General features: G+C 39.1%; 2 protein-coding genes across 9 annotated transcripts; both read right to left on the bottom strand.

The window, feature by feature from the left end:
- Positions 1–1,369: 1,369 nt before the first annotated feature.
- casp3a (caspase 3, apoptosis-related cysteine peptidase a) lies at positions 1,370–8,407 on the bottom strand. Its single transcript, XM_023287854.3, has 6 exons — positions 8,207–8,407; positions 7,811–7,950; positions 4,162–4,290; positions 3,852–4,027; positions 3,635–3,743; positions 1,370–3,541 (listed from the first exon to the last, which is right to left on the bottom strand). Exons 1-6 carry the CDS (start codon positions 8,269–8,271, stop codon positions 3,312–3,314), a joined length of 849 nt encoding a protein of 282 aa, XP_023143622.2. The 5' UTR covers positions 8,272–8,407; the 3' UTR covers positions 1,370–3,311.
- Positions 8,408–10,997: 2,590 nt separating this feature from the next.
- On the bottom strand, positions 10,998–22,920 carry LOC111580237 (oxysterol-binding protein 1). 8 transcript variants are annotated; one of them, XM_035956101.2, is made up of 21 exons: positions 22,788–22,920; positions 21,394–21,564; positions 19,878–20,086; positions 19,573–19,735; positions 19,349–19,460; positions 19,054–19,252; positions 18,811–18,925; positions 18,624–18,687; positions 18,365–18,532; positions 18,022–18,267; positions 17,644–17,764; positions 17,316–17,419; positions 17,080–17,175; positions 16,309–16,493; positions 15,974–16,203; positions 15,783–15,821; positions 15,562–15,609; positions 14,396–14,434; positions 14,248–14,280; positions 14,066–14,104; positions 10,998–13,622 (listed from the first exon to the last, which is right to left on the bottom strand). In XM_035956101.2, the coding sequence occupies exons 2-21, from the start codon at positions 21,525–21,527 to the stop codon at positions 13,480–13,482; spliced, it is 2,487 nt and encodes an 828-aa protein (XP_035811994.1). In that variant the 5' UTR covers positions 21,528–21,564; positions 22,788–22,920; the 3' UTR covers positions 10,998–13,479. The 8 variants fall into 8 exon arrangements, with proteins under 8 accessions (XP_035811994.1, XP_035811995.1, XP_035811996.1 ...); XM_035956102.2 differs by lacking the exon at positions 15,783–15,821; XM_035956103.2 differs by lacking the exon at positions 14,066–14,104.
- Between the last annotated feature and the right edge of the window lie 642 nt (positions 22,921–23,562).

Below are 23,562 nucleotides of genomic sequence, written 5' to 3' on the forward strand. Positions count from 1 at the left end.
TGGAAAGAAAGTATTGTGTTTTGTTATTTACTGTAAGATCATATTTATATTATTAACAGGATTTCAGTTAAGAATTTTCGATATATCACAGTTATCGTCATTACTAGTATGTCAATATTTACAGGTTTGTAGAAGAGTTTAAGTACCTGAAAGAAAAACACAGACACCACAAAACACAGCTGAGGTAGTTGCATTCCTATTGAAGTATTTCTTAAATAATTGTCTTTGGTTTGCATTATAATGTAGCAGGAGGATCTCATGTGTTTGCTGATCATTTCTTGGCAGAAATCAAGGAATATAAATATATGTTAACACATAAGGTAATCCTGTGTCAGCTCATTAACATATTCGACAGGAGAAATTCTTTATATTGGATATATGATTATTATAAGTGATTTTTTTTTATTTATGAAGCTGCCAGTTGTCAGAAATGTTATGAAACCATCAATAAACATATTTTTTCTAGGAAAAAAATGGCACAATTTAGTAGTTGAAGGTTGTTAAAGCTGGGAATTTATTGCTTTTCTTTGGATATAGATTGAAAAAGTTTGATGGGACTGATGGTCTGATGAGCCACAGACTCAGTATCAGCATCACTAAGATATTATGTTGAGCGTGTTTGAAAGAAGAATCAGTTAGAGAAATAACATAGAGAACAAATGATGACTTAAATGAGCATTAACTGGAGCCCAATCAGATTGCACATAAACTGTGCGAAGAACCCAGTGATTGTAAATATTAAATTTCACAATAACACTGTAGTGAGATTAAACATGTGATTCAAAGACGGAGCAGCTAACAAAAAAACTGGTTCAGGTCACTGGTTGAACAAAAGCCTCCTTGGGTAGTTCTAGATAACAATGAATAAATCTCCCAACCAAAGCTGCACTGGATGTCACAATGCAAACAATAATCTTACAATACAGTTAATACAATCATATCAGCTCAGAAGGAGTGATAGCTTTTGATAATGTTGAGGTGCAGCTTTTTAAACAAACTTCAGTGTTACATGGTGTATTTTCTGAGTTTTTCACATTGTCTGAGGTTTGTTGCTTGTGAAAGCAGCTTTAGCTAAAGAGCTTCTGTGTTGGCGCTGAAGGAAACTGAGGCCCAGTGTTATTTGGCCCTGGGCCTCAGGATCTGGTGGCCCAGTTCTTCTCACCTCCAGGCATGCCAAATCTGCTGTAATCCGCCCTGTTTACACTCAAGACAGCGCACACAAGTAGATCCTTTGCAGTTTGTAAAGGTTGGCTCTTCTATGCGATACTAACAACACCGGCAACTTCTGCCAATAACACATCTGCAAGAGTTTGGCAATCTTTGGCGCTAGTTTAATACTGTTCCAACAATAAAACCCTGCTTCCAAACACAGGATGAAAAGTGGTATTTATTTTAAGGAAAAACATGACACCAACCTCACAGTACATAGCTGCTTACAAAACAGTGACGTTACAAAAAAAGCAGAGAAGCGACGTTCAGAGCAAAATGTTGCATAATGCGACTTAAAAACTGGATTGTCACACATCAACAGTGAACAAAATATTCTAACAGCACACAGTGACAGATTCAGTGTGTTTGCTGTAAATGTTGACAGCAATCAGATACACAAAGGAGCACCACCAGGATCAGCGCACACTTAAGTAAACTGTGCTTTTTTTTCTCTTGTAAATCAGTTCATGCAGATGATCACATGTACAGCTTTGACTCATGATTCTACAATAATTCACTAGAATACAGACGTACACATTTGATTAATTATGAAGGTTAGAAATTTGCATCAGTGAAGTACAAAATCAGCTATGATGGGTCCTTCATTCCTATCGAGTGGCTCTGGTTCCGTAGAGAGACTGTGTGAAAATCTCATTTCGAAACCTGAATTGCTTTAGTTTATATCTGTTGTGATTTCTTCTGTGTTAAATGATAAACACAAAGAAAATATCAGACGTCAGAGTATTGCAAGGCTGCAAACAAAAACTTCTTTTTTTTTTTTTAAATCGCCAATGCACTACAGTATGGCTTTTTTTTTTTTAATGGCCAATTGTTCAGTGAAAAAGGCACTTCAATATTCCCTGAAAATATTCAAATTTCTAGTTTTGTTTGGTCAACAGTACTAAATCTTGAGATTATAAAGCAAAAATTCATGTTCAAAATGCTGGTACAAGTGATATTTTTTTCATTTTTTTCTTAAACAACCAAAATAAATCACATTAAAACTGTTGCCAATTAATTTTCCATCAATTGTATAATCAATATATCGACTTTTTTCATTTCAGCTTTAGAGGTTGATTTCTGTTATTAATCAAACTAACTTTTTGCCATGAAGCCCCATATGAAGTTAATCTGACCAATAAACAACTGCTAAACATAAAATGTAACGCTGAGTTCAAGTACAACTGATCAAACTGTGACAGCATTATTACTCATGCACGCTATAAAGCCTGTGTTCCCACTAATCTGAAGATATTCACAGGCAACAGTTCATTCAAAGAAATCCATGTTCAGGAAAAAAAACAAAACATACTTCTGAGCTTCATAACTCACAAATCACAAGGCAGCTCCCAGGAAGCTTCTGAATTTTCCACACATCAATTTACCTCCCGAGTTCAATTGCTGCTTTCATGTCAACTTCACACAACTCATCAGGTACCAGTTCAGTAAATGACGGTTATGTTTTGGTTGTACAACCTTCAAGTCAGATGCCACTACACTGACACAGTAGTGGAGCGATAAGAACGGAAAACGAGAAAAAAAATTACAGACATGATCCTTTCATAACACACCATCATGTTGCTCAGACACTTGAGTTACGATAAAATTGCGGATTCATAAAAATGTTGTTGCTGGAGGGCAGCGGGCCCATCTGTGGTTTCATGATTACACAAATACAGAAGGTCAAACTTCCTATTAAACTGCCTCCAAACATGTTTCCCTGAAATGTGTAGAGTGTAAACAGCAAAGAGGCAACTGGTAACACACTGTGAGTCTGGATTCCCACTATTACCGGTGTTGTAGTTATTATTACTGTAGGTTTTAGTTTATGTTCACATAGTTGTAAAAAAAAAAAAAAAAAAAAAAAAGGCATGCTGCCGGGGTAAAAAAAAAAAAAGAATGCCATATATATCAGAGCTACACTTCACACTGAAACAACCTTGTAATGCCAAGCTTGTGAAATGTGACTGCAACTTTGCATCACATCTACTCTCCCAGAAATACCCAAGCTTCAGGAGAACTTTACTTACAAAGGGTAAACTAAAAGAATTCTCACCTTCCCATACACACCCACAGGCCTTTCCTCTGACATGGAAGTGGCATCAAGGAGTAAAATACATCTCTTTGGTCAGCATTGACACGATGCAGGGGATTTGTTTCTTTGCATCAAAGCCTGGTGAATTGGACACAGACTCAAACTCTACCGCCACCTTGTGGTTAACTCGTGTCATGATGTGCTGGAGCTCTAATTCTTTTCCATATTTGCTGATCATGTCGCAGAGTGACTGCATGAACCAAGACCCAGTCATGGTGTTCCTCCACGAGTAGTAGCCTGCATATGAGTGACAGGATAACGGCTGTGTTAATACAGTATTTAAAAAAGGAAACAGCATGAGTGCAAAAATACCTGTGTTTAAGGATTAACCTGGTGCTGTGGAGAAAGCGTAGAGGAAGTCTGCCTCCACAGGGATCTTGGTTGTATCTTCTCCACTGTCTGTTTCAATGCCTGCATCCAGATCGGTGCCTCTGCAAGCCTACTCAGCGTGCACACACATTAATACGATTTGTTTACAGGTTAAATACTTCACCAAAGCCCGACATGAGTTAGCACAGATAGGCAGAAAGGCAAACTTGCATAGTACCTGGATGAAGAAGAGTTTGGGCTTTCCCACTAGTGATCTGCAGCGATCACCTCGAAAAAGTGACGTAAGGTACTTGAGCTCGACGGATCCATCTGTACCGAAGAACACGCCCTCATCTCCATGACTCAACAGAACACAGACGAATGACGCTGAGCAGCTGTGATCTTCCTTTGACACTGAAAAACAAAAGATGCACAATTGATACATAGAGCCTGCATGTGGAAGAGGTTTTACAAGGAGGCAGCATCAGCACTGCTTCGTTTGCGTACAAGGTCGGAGCTAATTTGCCCGAGTTTTGCATTTTACTTACCAGTCATTAAAACCTGTTTCATTTGCTCCACTGTCTGGTCGTTGTAAACCTTCACTTTATAACCCAACTTGGTAAAGACTTTCATTGCGTTGGCTGCATCTACGTCAGTACCGTTTCGCTGATTCATGCCTTAAATAAAGAAAACAGTGACAGTTCTGGTTACTTACAACAAAATACAAGCTTAAGGTGCCAATCCCCTCACTTCTACATAAGTTCAAAATACCAGCAGTCTGACATTTTGTTAGATATACACTACTGTTCAAAAGTTTGGGGTCACTTAGAAATGTCCTTGTTTTTTAAAGCATTTTTTTCTCAATGAAGATTACATTAAATGAATCAGAAATACAGTCTAGCTGGAAATTTTTAATGGAATATCTCCATAGGGGTACAGAGGAACATTTCCAGCAACCATCACTCCTGTGTTCTAATGCTACATTGTGTTTTAGCTAATGGTGTTGAAAGGCTAACTGATGATTAGAAAACCCTTGTGCAGTTATGTTAGCACATGAATAAAAGTGTGAGTGATCTTGGAAGACATGAAACTGCCTGGGTAACCCCAAATTTTTGAACGGTAGTGTATGTGTTTTTTATAAAGCAGCCAGGCCGGAGAAATGTGATTAAATGTATCAGAAACAGCACAACTTTGAAGTTTATCTTATCTTACATGAGAAGGCAGGTGTGATGAATCTGTATTAGCTGATATTCAGATGATGGTGAGATAAACTGCAATTTTATTTTTTCACAGTTTGTAAATGTTGATGAAGAGTCTTCCATATGGATTCAGCCATAGTAGGTAATGTGGCAAATGCTTTTATATGCCTGTCTTACTTTCTCTTCTGTTAGTAAATGGGCTGTTTTCTTTATGAGCCACTGAGAGTCAATGATTAAGCAGCATGTGCCTTTTTATGTGGATTCAAATGGAGTAAAAACCATGACCAACCCTGTGCTGGTTGTGTTTTGTAGTGCACCTATGCTTTATGATCTCTAGTAAACTCATCTAAGCTCCACCTATGTTCAACCTGACCAGAGATCTAATCAGGCAGAAAATTATGAAAACACCTCTACAGGTGTAAATAAGGTTGACTTCATTTACTGGTTTACTGTCATGTCACCTTGAAAAGATTTGATTTGATTTGAAAAGAGCCATTGTCAATGTTCAGATAAAACCTGTGCTTTTCTTCCTATGACGAGTCTAATGCTGCATTCACAACATCAGAGTTTTTAGAATCAACATAAAGGTTTGTGTTTTTTATTTTTTACCAGAAGCAGCCAACATATCTAACTTGGTGCTAAAAGCATAAAACTAATCATGAATGTCTCAAGTCTACTATTGGGTAAAATGTAGAAATCTATTAAATACTATGTAACATTAAAAAAAACACATTTTTTTTAACCCCTACATGCTAAAAATTTAATAAACTAGATAATACTTGGCCTGCACAGAGGCTTGGTGGTTAGCACTGTCACCTTAGAGCTAGAAGATCCCCAGTTTGCATCCCGGCCTGGGATCTTTCTGCATGGAGTTTGCATGTTCTCCCTGTGCATGCATGGGTGTTCTCCGGCCTCCTCCCACAGTCCAAAAATATGCTCAGGTTAACTGGTGATTCTAAATTGTCCGTTGGTATGAATGCAAGTGTGACTGTTTGTCTCTATACGTAGCCCTGTAATAGACTGGTGACCTGTCCAGGGTGTCTCCTGCCTTCACTCTAAGTTAGCCCCTGCCCTCTGCGACCCTAATGAGGATTAAGCAGAGTATAGATAATGGATGGATAGACAATATAGGATTACACTTACTCACTCTGTGTACTTGCTCCTAGAACACTAAGTCCCTACTGTAAAGGCAAACGTGTGTGCTCTTTCAGTCAAGCTAAACAGGTTTTCATAACATCAGCCTAACACAAACATAAATCCATTATACCATGACTCTGTAAAAGCAGACAGACGCTGTATTCTCTTCCACCAATATCGAAGGTCTTCTCAGATATCAGAGATCCTTTCATTAACAGGAGATGCCGTTCTTTAGCTTACGTTGTCCAATAACCCAAAAAGAAGGCCAGCTCAAGGTTCCCTGCAGTATCTCCAACTATTACAGACATCAAGCCTTTATATCATAAGAGAAGCAAATCCCTGACATGAGTCCAGTTGCACAAAAATGATTCTGGACACCTTAAGGACACATACCAAAAGCTGCAATTGCTTTCTGTCTGTATGCTGAAACCTAAAGCAAAACTTTCAGAATACTCAAGTGGTTTGGCCATTAAATTTAGTACACCACAGTTTTTTATACATGTAGCTCTCTACACTGTGCATGAAATTTTAAGGGGAACTAATCAAGCAGTGGATAGCCACGTGGTGCGTGTTAAATCATAATGCAAGTCATGTGGGTACCTGAACTTCCTGAAGAGCCACTAACAAGACATGGCATTGGGAGCAAGAGAATCATTTTATGCCATCTATTGCAAGTGCAAAAATTTGTTCTCTCCACAGCCAACACGGCAATTACGACAGAGGTAACTTGAACGTCTAATTAGCTGGCATGGGATACAAGACTCCCCTAGCACACCTATTACCTCATGAGGGTGTGGATGTGAGATTATTAGCAGTTTCTGGGCTCCGGATATCTTTTGCTTTCTGAATTGTGACTACTGCCCTTTTTTTTATTATGTTTAAAGATTCACATCTGTACATCAGAACTGGTAGGATGTAACAGCTGAGAGTCCTCATACGGATGCTAATTGCTATTTTCTTATCTGTCAGTATATTTTTCATTTTCGTAAATGCCGTTCTTACCGTTGCTACTCTACATCTGATATCTGTTTCACACCTCCCATCTGAAGTTATCCATGAACCAAGATATTTGAAATGATGAATTTGCTTCAGTATTTCTTGGCCTAATAATCATAAATTGCAGTCTTTGCAATTTACAAATTGCATTGTTTCAAATTGCGATTTTGAACTGAAATCAACAAACTATTCACATGTCTAGCAGTACAATCAAGCACAGGACACACAGAAGCATGAAAATGTACTGAATGTGTTAGAAAACTAATATGCTTTAGGTTTTTACTTCTAACTACTTCTACCTACCTTTGCCTGCAAACTCAGCAAAAACCTTGACACCTTTTAGGAAATTCATGTCTAACTGAGATATTTACATTAATGTACATTGTTAAGCTACTGTAAACATGTAAATACTGTGTTTAGAAAGAGAATTCCTAAAATAAATTATTTCAGTTTTCTCCCAGGTAATATGAAATCTCCATTCCTTAGTGTAGGAGACCATCTGCTGTTCTGTCTTCTTTAGATGTTGACAGTAAAGTCTTCCTTTCCTTTCCATATGTACCACAAGTTAAAGAAGCATAGTTTCACTTCTGAGGAAGTTTAGCAGTTTGTGCAATTGTCATTTAATTTCTCACATGCTGTAGATGGCATGTGTGTACCTGCAGAGTCTCCCATTCACCTTAGAATTATAGGCCATTGCTATGTCATTATTATAATAATAACTGTCTATATACACATAAGTGAAAGATAATCTATTATTCAGGCGTAGGTGCAATGAAACAGGACATGCAGAAGTTTCGTTTTGCGTGTGCATGTCAGAAAACAAAGCAACCACACGCCCATGTAACCAAATAAGCAAAACAATCACCAGTTCTTCTGTCAAAGTTCTTGTTGTTGATGATGATGCACTGGCCGATGCTGGGGAAAGCCAGGCTGTATCTGAAGCTGTGGGAGTGGGCTTTGGCATCCACGTCCATGGGACCAGAGGCAGACAAAGACCCCGCTGACCTGAAGGATAACACACAACACATACTGTAAGTCAAGCAGTTAATAATGCACGACAACATGTAAAGGGTGAGATAAAACATGTTACAGCGCCTTATGTAACCATTTAACTAAATGTAGAGCAGTTTGCAGAGTTAGAGGCAGCAGATAAGAGATAAAAGATGCCACAGTGGTGTTTTAAGTTAAGGAAGACGGTCAGTTCCCTCCTCGCTGTCAGCTAACAGGACAAAGCAGCTGCTAACAAGCTAAATGAACTTACTGCTGTCCATCGTCTCTTCTGGCGTCTGTACAGTCCTCTCTGGGCCCGGAGCCGTTTTCCGACATATTACAGTTAATTAAACGCAAACCAGACAAAGAAACGATCCGTTTCTGTGAGACAAGCCGCGGGTGACTGACAAACACAGGACGTCTCAGCGGTCTGGGACCCTTCAGCAGCTGCGCTGCGAGTAAACAAAGATGCTGATGTCATGCGCAGATGCGGTTCTTTTATACTTCCTGTTGTCCCGTGAGGGCGGAGACTCACGATGTCTGTGGTCCTGTTGGAAATAACCAGGGGAAATAATGCAGACCTAACATGGAAATGTGGGAGTATTTGGTGGGATTTGTTGGGATTTCTATTCTTAGTCAGGATAGTCTTCTTTTTCTTCTTCTTAGTAGTAGTTTTGTTGTTATTATTTTTACTATAATAATTATTATTATTATTATTACTGGTGGTAGTAATATTATTATCATTATTGTGATTATTATTAATACTAGTAGTGGTAGTAGTAGAAGTAGTAGTAGTAGTGTTGTTATTATTAGTAGAAGTAATATTAGTAGTAGTAGCAGTAGTAGTAACAGCAGCAGCAGTGTGCAATAATAGTACTCTTTCAGTATTTCTATTCATCAAAAAATATGTGCAATACCACGAACATGTGCAATAATGTTATTTTTCAAAGTCAAAGTCAGCTTTATTGTCAGTTCTTCAATATGTACATGACATACCAAGAATCGAAATTTCGTTACTCTCTCTTCGTGCAACAGTAGACATTAAATAAATACTTAGAAAATAAGATATTAAAGGGCAAAAAAGAACAAAGGAAGCAAAATTACAGCCGAGCAACAACTAAGGACTAAGAAAAGCAGAACTGAGTGAAATGTAAACATGACCATGAGATAAAGTGACGGATTTAGTACAGAATACTCAGAACAGTGCAAATAAGTAACAGTCCAAGAAGTGCAAATATGCTTGACGGTTGAATGTGCTATTTCAGTGCAGATCAGAGGTTACTGACCAGAGTTTGTGTATGTGGGGGAAGGGGGTGGTAGAGAGGGCAGAGAGGGGAGAGAGTTCAGCTTCCTGACAGCCTGGTGGATGAAGCTGTTGCTCAGTCGGCTGGTCCTGGCCCTCAGACTCTTCAGTCTCCTCCCTGATGGCAGCAGGCTGAAGAGGTTGTGGGACGGGTGTGTGGGGTCACCTGCAATGCTTAGTGCTTTGCGAGTGAGGCGGGTGCTGTAGATGTCCTGGAGTGAGGGGAGAGAGACACCGACAATCCTTTCTGCTGCTTTCACGACGTGCTGGAGGGTCCTGCGGCAGGAGGAGGTGCAGGAGTCGTACCACGCTGTGATGCTGCTGGACAGGATGCTCTCAGTGGTGCCTCTATAGAAGGTGGATATGATTGGGGCCGGGGAACTGGCTCTTCTCAGCTTACGCAGGAAGTAGAGACGTTGTTGTGCCTTCCTGACCAGTCATGTTGTGTTTCAGGTCCAGGAGAGATTTTCTGAGACGTACACACCCAGGAACTTGGTGCTGCTCACCCTCTCCACAGCCGCACCGTTGATGTTGAGAGGAGCATGCTGGGTGTGTCCTCTCCTGAAGTCAACAACGATCTCCTTTGTCTTCTCCACGTTCAGAGAGAGGTTGTTGGTGCTGCACCACCTGGCCAGGTTGCTCACCTCACTCCTGTATTGTGTCTCATCGCTGTTACTGATGAGACCCACAACAGTTGTGTCAACCCTCAAACTTTATAAAAAGATTGGAGCTGTGAGCTGGAGTGCAGTCATGGGTCAGCAGGGTGAAGAGTAGGGGGCTCAGCACACATCCTTGGGGGGCTCCCGTGTTCAGGATGATGGTGCTCGATGTCTTGCTGCCGACCTGTACTGCCTGTGGTCTCCCTGTCAGGAAGTCCAGCACAGTGAGGTGTTGAGCCCAAGCTGGTCTAGTTTGTGGATGAGCTGCTTGGTGATGATAGTGTTAAATGCTGAACTAAAGTCTATGAACAGCATTCTAACATAAGAGTCCTTGTTTTCCAGGTGTGTGAGGGCTGAGTATATATATATATATATATATATATATATATATATATATATATATATATATATATATATATATATATATATATATATATATATATATATATATATATATATATATATCTTTGCTTCATTATTTAAATGTTTGCAATATATTTGCCACTGTAAATATCTTATAAATGAATGAATAAATAATACTTTCTCTCATCCTTAAGTCTATAATTTGTCATTAGTAGGTTCCAGCTGCTAATTACAAACTGTCCCATATGTGTTGATGTAATAAGGATTAAAAAAAATTGCATGGTGGCTTATTACATGATCCTATCCTAAGCACTTGGGACAATATTTGTTCTCCTGAACAAAACACTGACTTTCAAAGCCTAAAGGTTTGCTCCAAATGTTTTCATGGTAACCAGGAATGTAAAATATTTGCACAAGTACTGCAATTATGTAACTAGACTTACTACTTATGAGGGAAAAAAAGCAGTCAGACAAGACTAGCGTTACGTCAACACCAGTAAATTACTGCTGATAGATGAATGCATTGGCAACTCTTGGAAAATCACATTCTGAAAGTAACCACTTTGCACATGTGCTTTCAGTACTTTCAGTTCTACATCTTTCGAAGAGTACTTGTGTACTTTTCCTAGGCAGTGCTGACTCATACAGGAGTTCCAACAGGTTTAACAAAACTTTATAAAATAAACTATAAACAGTTTTTCGATATTTTGTTGGAAAAATTGGGGACCACACATCGGTACGACATCTCCATTCAAACTTTAATACAGTCAACTTCTAACACAATCCTGCTGAAAAACTGCATTAAAGGACAGAAATGGTGTAAAATATTCTCGGAATTGTAAATCAGCACATTTGTTTGCAATTCCTGAACACGGTTTAGGAAAACTTTCCCAAACAAACTCACAAAATGACAAACTCTTTAGTAGCCAACTTCTAATGTCAACCGTTTATTAGTTCGATCAAGTCATAAATCACTCATGTATTGTATGTATATGTATTGAAGTGCAAGAATACCTTCAGTCTCTTTTAAAGAAATGTAAGAAGTTGTGGCATTGTGGACAGCAACAGTCTCCCCAGTGCAGGGCAGAATTCATAGCTGGAGACAGTAAAAGGGATGAAAAAGGTAGAAACTTAAGAAAAACAAAATAAAACAGAAATGAACCAATGGGTCTACGCAATTAAATCAGTGACTAAAACTGAAAAGTAACGAAGAGATGAAGTGTATCATCTATAGAGGTGGCATATAAATTAAACGTTGAAGGTAGTAAGAAATTATGTGGGTGAAAAAGAAATGAACATAACTTAAATAAGAAAGCTATTAGAGGTGGTAAAATGTGTCCAGTTCTCAGTATACAAGAAAGACAAATGGGGAAAAAAATTCAAATTAAAAGTGCATCACTGCCTTTAGATTCTCTATCAATGCAAATGGTTATTACCACAATTATTTTACTATTTCATATATTTACACAGAAAAACTTGCAACATTTAGTTTTTTCTTAATTTTCAGTGCTCTCATTTTAAGTACACTTGAATATAAAATGGAGTTTAGATTTTTTATCAACCCACAGTCCTTCCACTCACAACAAACAACAACAGATGAATGTGAAGACAGAACTGAGCGCTTTTTTGTCTTTTTTCTCAGCGTTCTTGCTTCATGCTGCCCTCACATTTCATTCTGTGCCACATGTATGAGCAGAGGCACTCTTATTGCTGTCTGTTAAGAAATTTACACTTGCAGCACGTAAAGACTATAATATCAAGATTAAAGCTATGATCGGTAAGTTTGAAGGACACCAGGAAGGGCGCCTCGTATATCCCTTCACGTCACAAATCATCAGGCCAGTAGAAATCCGCGCACAGCTCAGCAACGACTCGGAGCACAGCTCACCTGCTTTTAGTTTAATCTCAACTGGTGAAAAGCCTAAACATTTACTATGAAAGCAGAACTGAAATTGCTTTTCTAGTTACAAAAATACATCTAAAACCCATGTATTTGGAGAGGCGGAGTGGACTTGCTAACACATTTTATCTTAAATAGAAAGATTACAGTAGATTCATTACACTGCAACAAACAATATATTTTTATATAACCAGGCCCTTGCACTCCGTGACCCAAAAAAATCAATACTCTGCAAAACAAAAAAGTACAGATCAAATTAAAAGACAGGGTTGTAAATGTTTTGCTTCCTGTTGAGCAGTGAAAATTGGTACATCATCGGTACCAATACATGTTTGTTAACCCTCCTTCAGTTGGGATGATAGTCAATATGGTACCATGTGAACTGATGCATTAACATTAATGTGCTGCACACAGAAATGCATTTTTCTTCAAAATAATACAGCATAGAAAAAGGAAATGTCATTCTTTAAGAGTGAAAAAGTAAAAAAAAAAAGACTTATAAAGGGACCGCCGCGTGTAGACATTGAAGACCCGAGTTTCAGGATTGTTAAGATGACCGAACCAGACTTCATCGGTTCATTTGAAATGGACGTAAAAATGAAAAAAAGGCTAACATTTAGATATAGTATTCCTCCAGACTTGTTGCTTCATTTCATGGAATAAAGCAGCACCACAAATCACCAAACATTTGAAGGCAAACTTTGTATTAGGTATTTGTGACACTCCAGAAATAATTGCTGAAACATGCCATTAATTATTTCCTTGAAAAATGATTGATTTCCAGACTTCTGAAGCCTACGCCTATGGGCTGAATCAGGTATAGTGAATATGCACTATGGGAACTATTAAAAGCGTTGGTTTGATTAAACCTTGAGTGGTGCTGTGCTGGGGAAGCTGCAATTAATTTATTTCAAAATAATAAGAAGCAAGAACAAACACATAAATCACGTTAGGTAGTAGATCACGCTATAAATTCAAACCTTATACATTGTAAGATGTCATTTGGAAGAATCATCCTCTGAAAACAGAGTGGCCAGCAACAATTAATAATGACATTATCAGAATAACCTGTTAATGCAACTCAGAAGCTGGATCTCAGGATCCTGGACTGGGAACAAACAGAGAACCAACATCAAGAGGCAGTGAAAGGGATTCTATAGTCCAGATAACCTTGATCCTGCTGGAACTGAGAAACCGAACAGGGCGATCAGAAGAAGCAATGGACACTGAGGATGGATTGATGTCAGGCTTGATGTCCTACTTTAGCTAGTAGAGGGGAGCGCTCCTTTCACCACCTTCTCATTTGTCTACCACTGTGATCAGAAGATGTCGGGGCACATGTCCCAGCTCCCTTGGTCCTTCGCCTCCCAGTAACCTCCCTTGTAGACATGCAAAGTCTCTCCAGATACAGGGTCGTCGATCTTCTCGAACCAAAGTGCCTGGTAGTTCTCCGGATGGGCGCCTGAAGGAAACCAGAGGAAATCTTTTACTGAGAAGCAGCTTCACAGGGACCAGAGGTGAGGGCTAAGAAGCCACTACTCTGACCACATATCATGCTTAGGTGAAGTTGATATGCTCTCAGACGGCGGACAAAGAGACAAACATGTTGAAGGTTACCAATCGCTCAGCCTTCAGATGCACCTTATTCAGATAAAATGCAGGAGGCAGATTATTGACTAGCACTTGATGATACCATCAATGACTTCCTCTATCGTGTACCACATGGAGAGAACCAGGCTCATGACAAATGCACTAACCATCCACTATCAAAGTACGCTGATTGATGACACACAAAAATGCTTGTACTTGGTTTACTGTGCAGATTCTAAAGTTATCTACAGCTACTCTCCTATAGGGACATCTAGAACACGCGGGACAACAGAGAGCAGGACTGGTGTTACTTGCTTTTCACTGGAGATCCATTAGGACCTTCTTTGCCTTCCACTAAGAGAGAGCAAGTTGTAAAAGGATGCAAAAAGGAAAATGATGACAGTTGAACAAGGGGTGTTCTACTCTGGATTCTAATAAATTACTAAAAGTGTGACATAACACCATTGCATGTCTTATATTATGATCAGAATACTTGCTTTGATAAGGGAAGTGTGATGGTCCACAAGGGGCTGAAAATAAAAAGAATGAAGGATGATTCTTTGGGAGATGAGACATGAAAAAAAGGTATGATCTGAAAATGACTGGTACAAAGAACGGTGAGTAAAAATGTAAGGGGCTACTTGCATGCAACAGGCGTATGAGGGGGGGAGTCCTCTGTGTCAGCTGAGCAAACCCCAGCACAAAAAAGCAAAAAGATGTAAATCCACAACTCAGACACTCTCCAAAATCCACACAAATGTTGGCTTACATTTTAAAAGTGCTTTGTGTTGCATCTCAGGCAGTGTCGTCTTGTGAAAAATACAATGACAGCTCAACAGACTTATTAACGTGGGACAGATTTTGACATCCACCTTTCTCATATAGCGCTTCCTGTCAAAAAGAATCACTTCTTCTCAAATGGGAACAATAATGCTCATGTCTGTCTCCCTATTTTTGACTCCACTAGAATAGCTTTGTATAATTTACATTTATATTTGTATAAAAAAATCCACTTACTATCTTGATAGTGTTCTGAATTCTATTTGTAAAACTATCAAGTAATGTCTTTTAAGACAGAAAGAAAGAAAGCAAAGTCAGTCCCTTTTAAATTTAAGGTTTTAAAGGTATGGAGATCTGAGCACCAGGATCATGACTGGGTTTGAACTAGTAGGGGGTTGGAAGGGCGAAAGTTTGGTTTCAGCTTCATCAACTTAGGACTTGAAATATAGTTAGTAAATTAAGTTGGTACTCACTGGTGTGAGTGGACTGGTTGGGAGTTGTAGCACTTTAATTTTACTGTTTTTAGAGGAATTATTTTAACGGAAATTACTTTTTAACATGTTTTTACCTTGTGCTTCCATTGTGCTTCTTTAAATTCACTTTTAATAGTTTTATAAGTAGTTTGATAATGTAATGATTTCATGCTTTTACTTATGTGAAATTGTTTGATTTTTGTACTGAGCATAACTAATAATAAGACGACAGGTGGATGCTGGAATGAAACATTTGATTTATGCTACCAATAAAAAATCTTATTATTATGGTTAAAATAGTTATCTATGAACTATGAACTGTCACTTGCAGCTTCGTCCATCACAACTAACATTTACAAAGTGGGAGGAAAATCTTAAGTGTCTTTTCCCAAAACAACACATACATCAGCGCATTGTTTGAGAAACTTTGAAATCACTAGTTTCAGGAAACAAGCCGATGAACAGCATACTGATAATTTCCTTCTTACTTGCCTCTAAAAATGCAACACAAAGCACCTTTACAGCACACTCTATGTCAAACCGTGAAATGATACTTGCTTTCATCAGAAACCTCACTTGCTTCTGTGCCAGTCTCTTGTGCATCGGCTAAACGGAACAGAAATGGATGAAGGTACATTAAAATGTAGATGAGCTGCTTTGCAGATGACAGAGGAGATATTTTGCACCTTTCACACACAAACATGTTGCATGTGTGCTTTGGATTCCAGAGGCAACATGAAGAGTGAGAAAAGATTAAAGACTATAAGAAGAGTACTTGCTTTTCAAGGGTGAGTCATTGATTGAATCCTCAGTGATAGCTTAGGGTGGAGACAGAGACAAGTAGACAAGGAATACCAAGGCAGACAAAGTGGACAAAAGATGAATGGACAGAAAAACACTGGACAGAAACAGAAGACAAATAGATAAACTCTAAAATAAAGCTCCTTCCTTTCTTTCTTTCTATTCCTACCTTCCTCAGGTGAGCTGGCTGCTTTAACAGCTTCCCTCTCCCTTTCTCGGCGGGCGGTGCGCTGTTTCTCTTCTAGCCTCTGTTTCTCTGCGTTGGCCTCATCCCAGCGGCCATCCTCCATTAACCGCTGGTCGGGGCGTCGACGGCTGTCTGTTGGTGCCACTCCATCTTCAGGTTCATTAAGTGTCAAGGCCAGCGTGGAGAAGAAGTACATGGTCTCTGCTCCCTCTCTGTGAAGTCATCACCATAAAACATCAGACCGCACCACAGCTTCAATTGCTTAAAAGCACTTCCAACTTCCTCAATTACCAGCCTTCTATAAAACACACACTTACGGTAAAGGGTTCTTTCTCCAGATTTCTTTGGCTTTGAGGGTCTGATATACAGTCCTCTGTTTGCCTTCAGTGCCGTTCTCCCCTTTACTGCTCTGCATTATCCTGGAAAACTCCATCTTCTCATCCCACGTTCCTGATAGCACATAATGGGCCTTTCCATCCTTATCTGTCACTACTCCCGTTACCTGAAACAAAAAGAAATTTACATTTAAGAATGTAGTTACACCCCAAAAAATTATAACAGGAAGCCAGCTCACGTGGAATAGACTACTACATTAATATGGAAGATGTACAGCGTTACTGTTTGGTTTCCCAGGCTTTGAACTTCTCTCTCTCCACAAGGAACCATCAAGCTTAGATCATAAAGGAGTAGGGAGTGGTGAGATTTACGTCCTCCTGCTACGACACAGCTACACTCAGAGCCTAGAGGTGGATGCTGGAGTGTAGATGAGACTTTTTTATGCACTAAGTGGCAGCGGCAACTGTGATAACAAGGAACTACATAGCTTTTCAGTGAGCTCAGTGCCAGCAGGCCTGCAGCAAAAGCATGAGCCCAGCGCCTTCAGTACAGGGGTTTCCAGCTGGATCAGCTGGATGCCCTGAGCTATTCTGTAAGCTCTTCTTCATTTCTGCAACTTAAAATTAATATTGAAGATATCCACTAAGAAATGCAGATATCACTAAGATTCTGCATCAAGTTTTATAAAAAAGTAAATACTACCTTAGGAAAACATTGGATTGTTGAAAAAAAGGATTAAAAAAGGAGCCCACCTTTCTTGGAACATCTCTGGAGAAGTAACTGTAGGGAGCAAACTTGAGGTGACAGCGATCTCCTGTCTTGTGGTTCACCACATCAATCTCCCCTGACTGTCACAGGACAGCATTAAGAAAGAACATGTTTTGCTGTTAAAGTTCTAAAGGGTTAATAAAGCTTAACATGTATAATTCATTGTCGTATGCTAGATGGTATGTTATTTTTACCAATAACTTATCAACTATAAGGTTACCTGATCAATCCATAACTTCCCAACGATAATGTTGTGTACTGTTGTAGTCACTTTTTTCCAAGAGTAGTGATTGTTGCTCTTATCAAATAAACACTGGATAGAACCTGGTGACAGATAAAAGTAGTGTTACATTTGGCTGACTTTATCCTGCTGCTTGTCCCACATATTCAACAAACTGAATGAGATACTACACTGAATTAAATATGTGCACACTGACTAAAACATGTTTGCAAGCAACAGTCACTCCACAATTAGCAGAAGGTATTCTTCTTGCATGCTGTGATTATTCTTTCAGTCTGTATTTATACAGACACATGCACACACTCACCCAAGGGCATGATAGAGAGGTATTTTCCTCTAAACTTGCTGGCAAGTGCAATCTCCTGTCTCAGGGTCCAGCCCTTTTCAGAGATAGCATGGTGAGCTGCAGCCGGCGGGTGGTGGCTCACCTGAGAAGAAGTGAGAGCAGAGAGGTGAGAGAAAACAGAAAATTCAAAATATGCTCACTTAAATATGTAATAGCTTCAAGCTATATTGGAAAGTAATCATGCTTGCACCAGTATACTTGTAGAATGATTGGAATGGAAGCAGGTAAAACCTGAAAGTGATCCTGTACATGTATTTGAGTACAAACTGTACCAAACATAGAATACAAATATTGAGACGACAACTCTTTTCAGTTAGTTACAATGTTTTTCCTACATACCTGTTCACAAAGAGAACGGTAACCACACTCTCTGAGCCGGTCAAGCTCAAAAGTTTCTCCCAGCAAAGGATTGAAAGGCTTTCCTGTGCGGTGGACAGTGGTGGAGTAGGAAGAGACGGTGAAAGCTGCTACATAACACATCTGCTCTAGAGAGTTCTGACACTTAGCAGCCTTATCCAGGATCTCGTAGTACTCCAGGTCTTCAGATAATCGTTGCAGCATTGACAAGGGCTCATTGAAATTCACCTAGAGGGTACAAAATCACAGAGAGAAGTCTGATATTTCAGAATATTATCACAGGGAAAAAAACACTTGGATAGCCACAAGTGTAAAGGTTTCTTACAGGCATTGGTATCTTTGAGAGTTCCTTTCCAATACAGTTCTTCATGATGCTCCACAAATTGAGGTAATAGTTGGGTTTGTCTGGGATGCGAGTTCGTCTTTGTCTAACTGGCTCTAGCTCGAGAGGCTGTGGAGACTCCGGGTTGGATGCCAAAGACAGTTCATCAAACTGATGGAAGAAAAGACAAACATCCTTAAGGGTCATGCAGCTTTGGCATGTTTACAAGTGGCTAAAAATCTGAAATATAAAGTCAACACACATTTGCTGACTGATCGTCCATTCCAATCTCACTGCTGAGTCCGCTGACGTTGCTGCCAGATCTCCTGAAGAACAGGAAAACAAGAATGCATGAAATGTCAAACAAAACACAGAAAACACAAGGACAAAATATAACAAAAACTGTTTTTAAAAAGTCAAATTACAATGAAAGAAAGACAGTTAATAACCTGTGATACTTTGGGTCAGCAGGGACAGTAATAAACTCGGCTGGGTCTTCCATAGCATCAAAGAATTCATTGTCGTCATCCTCATCACTCGCATCACCTTTTCCCGAAACACCACCTGAAATGAAAAAAGACATCAGAAGACTGAATTACTGAAAAGCTCGACAGCTGACGAGTGAATTCATGCTGAAACACAGAGTAATGTCAGAGCTCCCAAGACAGACGTTTAGAGGATGAGAGCCTTACCTTTGCTACCTAAGGTAGGATTGCTGAATGAAGGTGGGAGAACCGTGGCTCCTCTGAAAGCTCTTTCCAGGTGGTTATGCTGTTTGGCTAGCTGCTCCAGAGTCTCCTCCAGACGTATCCTCTGGTCTCTCTCAGTCTGTAAAGCCTTCTGCCAGCGCTTACTGTGATTCTGGGCCAAGGAGAGGAAGTCTCTACATGCCTTGGGGGATCATACAGACACAAGAGCGACAAATCAGCAACAAACTCCAGCAGCAGCATGGTGTGGTCTGCTTTAATAAACACTTGGATAACTTACATTGATCATGGCATTAGAGGTGATTCGGAACAGCGTGGCCCTCTCTGTGACTTGTCGGATCTTTTCGCCCATGTCTGCTCCGACACGAATCCCCTCCAGCTCTGATAAAGATCTGAGTTTGTGGAATAAAGAAACAGATGAATGAAAACCTTATTCATTCCTTAAAAAGCAAAGGTAAGAAATTACCATCATCTTCTTTTCCTTTCAATAGTTTTTTTTTTTACCTTTGGAGAGCAGACCCATGCTTGACAATGAGATCATTGCAGGTAGTGAGGTCCTCCACCTTGCTGCTGAGAGTGCGTAGTGTTGACTGGACTTCTGAGTTACGACAGCCTCCACCCTGCCCCGAGCTGGCGGGGGCTGCAGGACACTCATCACCAGAGTCATCTGAGGGAACGGACAGAGAGGTCAATAACCTACCACAAACACAAAAAAGTCACGAGAAAAGTTTGCACACACAGAAATGAGCCAGGTAGACTTCTCTGTGGAAATCAACAATTTATCTCCTGTATTCTCCAACCCCTCTCACCGGACTCAGCCTGCATGCGGACCGCCTTTGCCTTGGCAAGTTCCAGAGCAGTGATCCACCGTTGGCGTTCTACTTCTGAGCTGGCCTTCAGGTGATAGGTCTGCGCCCCTCCGTTGGAAATGACAAAATTGCAGGAGTCCTCCACAGCAATGTTTGCTGTGGCCAAGTTGATGGTGCCTCGGCATGTGTGACCCATCTCTGCCTGGGTCCTGAAGGCAGACAGTCATGTCATTCTTTTGAAATTCATTGTATATTTTTGAGTACTACTTAAATAAAATATGTGTACTTGTCATTCCAATAAAGCTAAAAAGACACATGGATTTAAAAGGCATTGGTGTTACTGCTCAAGAGAACAGAGATGCATTTATCATGAGGCATCCCTGTAAAAAAATGCAATAGGTCAATATATAATTGTGAGACTTTTTGTAACATCGTTGACATGAATCATAGTTGACATTTTTTGCTGTTTTGGGCCAAAAATTAACATATAACAATTATAACCAAACATCACATGGCATTTTAGAGAAAGATAAGGATAAGTATGAACTTTATTGAGATCCCACAATGGGGAAAGTTCACCGTTACAGCAGCTCCAAAAAAGAAAGTATAAAGGCAGTGCAGGAATAGATAAGAAAAAGAAACAGTGCAAAAGTTGCAGAAAAAACATTATATACAGATGATTTTTTTCTTATAAATATGTAGAAGATTATATACAAAAGGATGAGGTATCAGTTATTGATATTCTTTATTGATATTCTTCATTTATTGTGATTCTTCTAAATATTATATATACAATTGAGTAAAATTTAAATTGAAAGTTATTTACAAAGATAATGTAGTAAACCTGTTGACATGCGATAAATCCACACTTGACTCACACACTACTTTATATTAAATAACTCAGAAAGCCTTGGAGTCTTGCCAGTCTTTTCTTCAGGAGGAAACGACATCATGTGGAGCAGGTCATGTGATCTCAAATTAACACACTTCCTTGGGAGGTGTTTTTCTAATGGGTAACTTAGTTGAAAGTGATTTCTCAGACACAGATACAGTTTGTTATATTCCATATAACATTTGATATATTGCCAAAAAGGAAATATCTATCATGATTATCTCAACCTAATAAAAAGAACACAATCAAAACAATTTTTGAATAAGCTCATTTTATTATTGTTTAGCTAATTAGAAGGTGGTTGTTATTAAATCTGGATGGTTGTTTAGCTGAAATTTTAGTGACAACCAGTCATTTTTTATTAATAAGTGATTGGTTGCATAATAAAAAAATAATGGAATTTGTAAAGACATGATCATAATGAACATTAAAAAAAATTATTATTTTTATTTTTAATAAAAATGTATGCAAGATATAACCCACGGACTTCAAAAGTCACTCAATTATATATTGACCCTACTACTTTTGACAACACTCTTGTCATGCTTTGTTTCCTGTTGAGCCAGGAAACCGTGTAAATTCATTAGACATCATTTTGACTTCAGTAATATGAATATAACTCACCTATAGTAAGACAGCAGCCCATTGCTGAGAACAAACCAGCGTCTCTGGTAACCTTTTATATAGTTCGTCCATTTGAAGAGCCAACCCTTGTATGTGTCTCCAGGGGTTGGAGTAGGGGGCTTAGGCTCAGACATCACAGCAGCCTGTAGTTTTACTAGTTGAGGTTAGTGCCTGTGGAAGGAAAGATTTACACTGATATTGCATTGTGGAACATACAACTATTCAGTCTGCCTCATACAGATTTAAGTTAAGACAAAACTTTATTGATCCTAAAGTAAATTGGTGTGCCTGACATTGCTCAGAAAAAAACAAAATGCAGTGCCATGTACAACAGCAATAAGATATGAGGAAGATACATAATTGGGAAAAAACACCTAAATAACCTAAAATTTTACGGGTCCAGAGGAAGGCCCGACGTACCGCCGCCGACCCCACCAACCCGGGAAATGGACTGTTTGTTTCGCTTCCCTCGGGGAAACGGTACAGAAACATAAAAACTCTGACCTCCAGACTCAAAAACGGTTTTTATCCAAGAGCTGTCCAGTCCATTTCCCCCCTTCACACACAACAGACTCACTATGTGCAATAAAGAACTGAGTCTTGCACTGGACTGCATTTTACACTCATCCTACTGCTCATGTGCACTACGATTGTTTACATATTTATATCTTTTAAGTATTTTTTTTACTTTATTTTATTTGTACATGGTGTGCCTTTTTCTATTTTTTATGTATAGCTGGGAGTCACCAGTCGTAATTTCGCTGTGTGGAAACACAATGACAATAAAGATTCTTGATTATAGAAGTATTTCATTCACACATACACACTTCAATTAGCCTCGATTAGATTCCACTGTTCTATGAAACATGCTAGATCGTCCATACTTGACAGATGTTGGTTACCGTAAATATGTCTGTTAAGTAAAGACATGAAATATGAATCAGCGATTAGTCACTGGAGCTAGCTCCGTTTCTCTGATGTGTGTGTTTAAATGACAACAAAACGACGAGTCGAGGAGCGCTGCATGACACCAATACTCTGAGAAGTATCGTTTACTGCATTGAACAGTTTGAGAAAACACAGCTTGCTATCGACAACAGGCAGCCTAATCCATCAGCTATTTTCTCGGTTGACATTCGGGTATCAAGTAAACACAGCCTGGATACCGAGAAGTAAGTTACACCGATGCCAATTCCTCACATCAAAGCTACTTAAAACTCTGTCCGCCACTAAGCTCGCTGCTAGCTAAACAACAGGAAGCTGTAAAACAAGATGACACGTCGCAGACGATGCCGACGGTCGTATTCAAACGTACAGCTTATTCAGGCTTTAATTAACCGGCGCATTAATTAACATTAAGACGTAATTACGTACCGCTACCGAGCAACACTTACCTATCGGCGTACATGTCGTGTTGGACGCAGCTATGTTAACTCGCTACTGATAGCTTTGCTAACTACTTTGCTACAGGTTGTGCAACCAAATAGCGTTCGGCCAGCCCCTCAACTATCAACATTAGTTCCGCTTAAGACCGACAACTTACTGGAACTGTAAAAATAAAACTAAATATTTTTAAAATCCCACACACAGCATTATTTGTGAAAAAAAGTACATATTATTTTTATTTTCATACTATGACTAATAATGGTTATTTTACAATCTGAAAAGGTACGTGTTTTTTTCGGTAGTATCAAAACAAAGTACTAATTGTTTAATACAGGTTCCTGCACAATAGTCACACATGCTTTAAGATAAAAATAAATACTGCTTAACAATGTATTTAGCATAGTGTAATGAAATTAAATATATCGTTCATAAAATTACCAATGAAGTGTCATGTCATAATGTGTCAGCTGACAAACTCATGACTGCTGAGAAAAAAAATCCCACTAATTTAACTGTGATGTATAGAAATTTCTTAACGCATGTTTAGAATATTGAGTTATATTCTTTCCAATTTGTGGTGAGTTCACTTTGATGTGTCACTGTTTTATTGTTGAAAGTAATTCCTTAACCATGACTCTTGGCCCAGTTCAGGCAATAAATTAATGTACAAATCGTGCCAAGAGTTTAGATAAACTCTGAAAATGTCTAGGGTAAGGTCTTTAAAAACTAATTCCAGCATTTTTTCTGTGCTCACAATTTAGTATTACTTACTATCAAAGGTAG

Source organism: Amphiprion ocellaris, chromosome 4 (genome assembly GCF_022539595.1).
Source record: "Amphiprion ocellaris isolate individual 3 ecotype Okinawa chromosome 4, ASM2253959v1, whole genome shotgun sequence".
Taxonomy (NCBI): Eukaryota; Metazoa; Chordata; class Actinopteri; family Pomacentridae; genus Amphiprion; species Amphiprion ocellaris.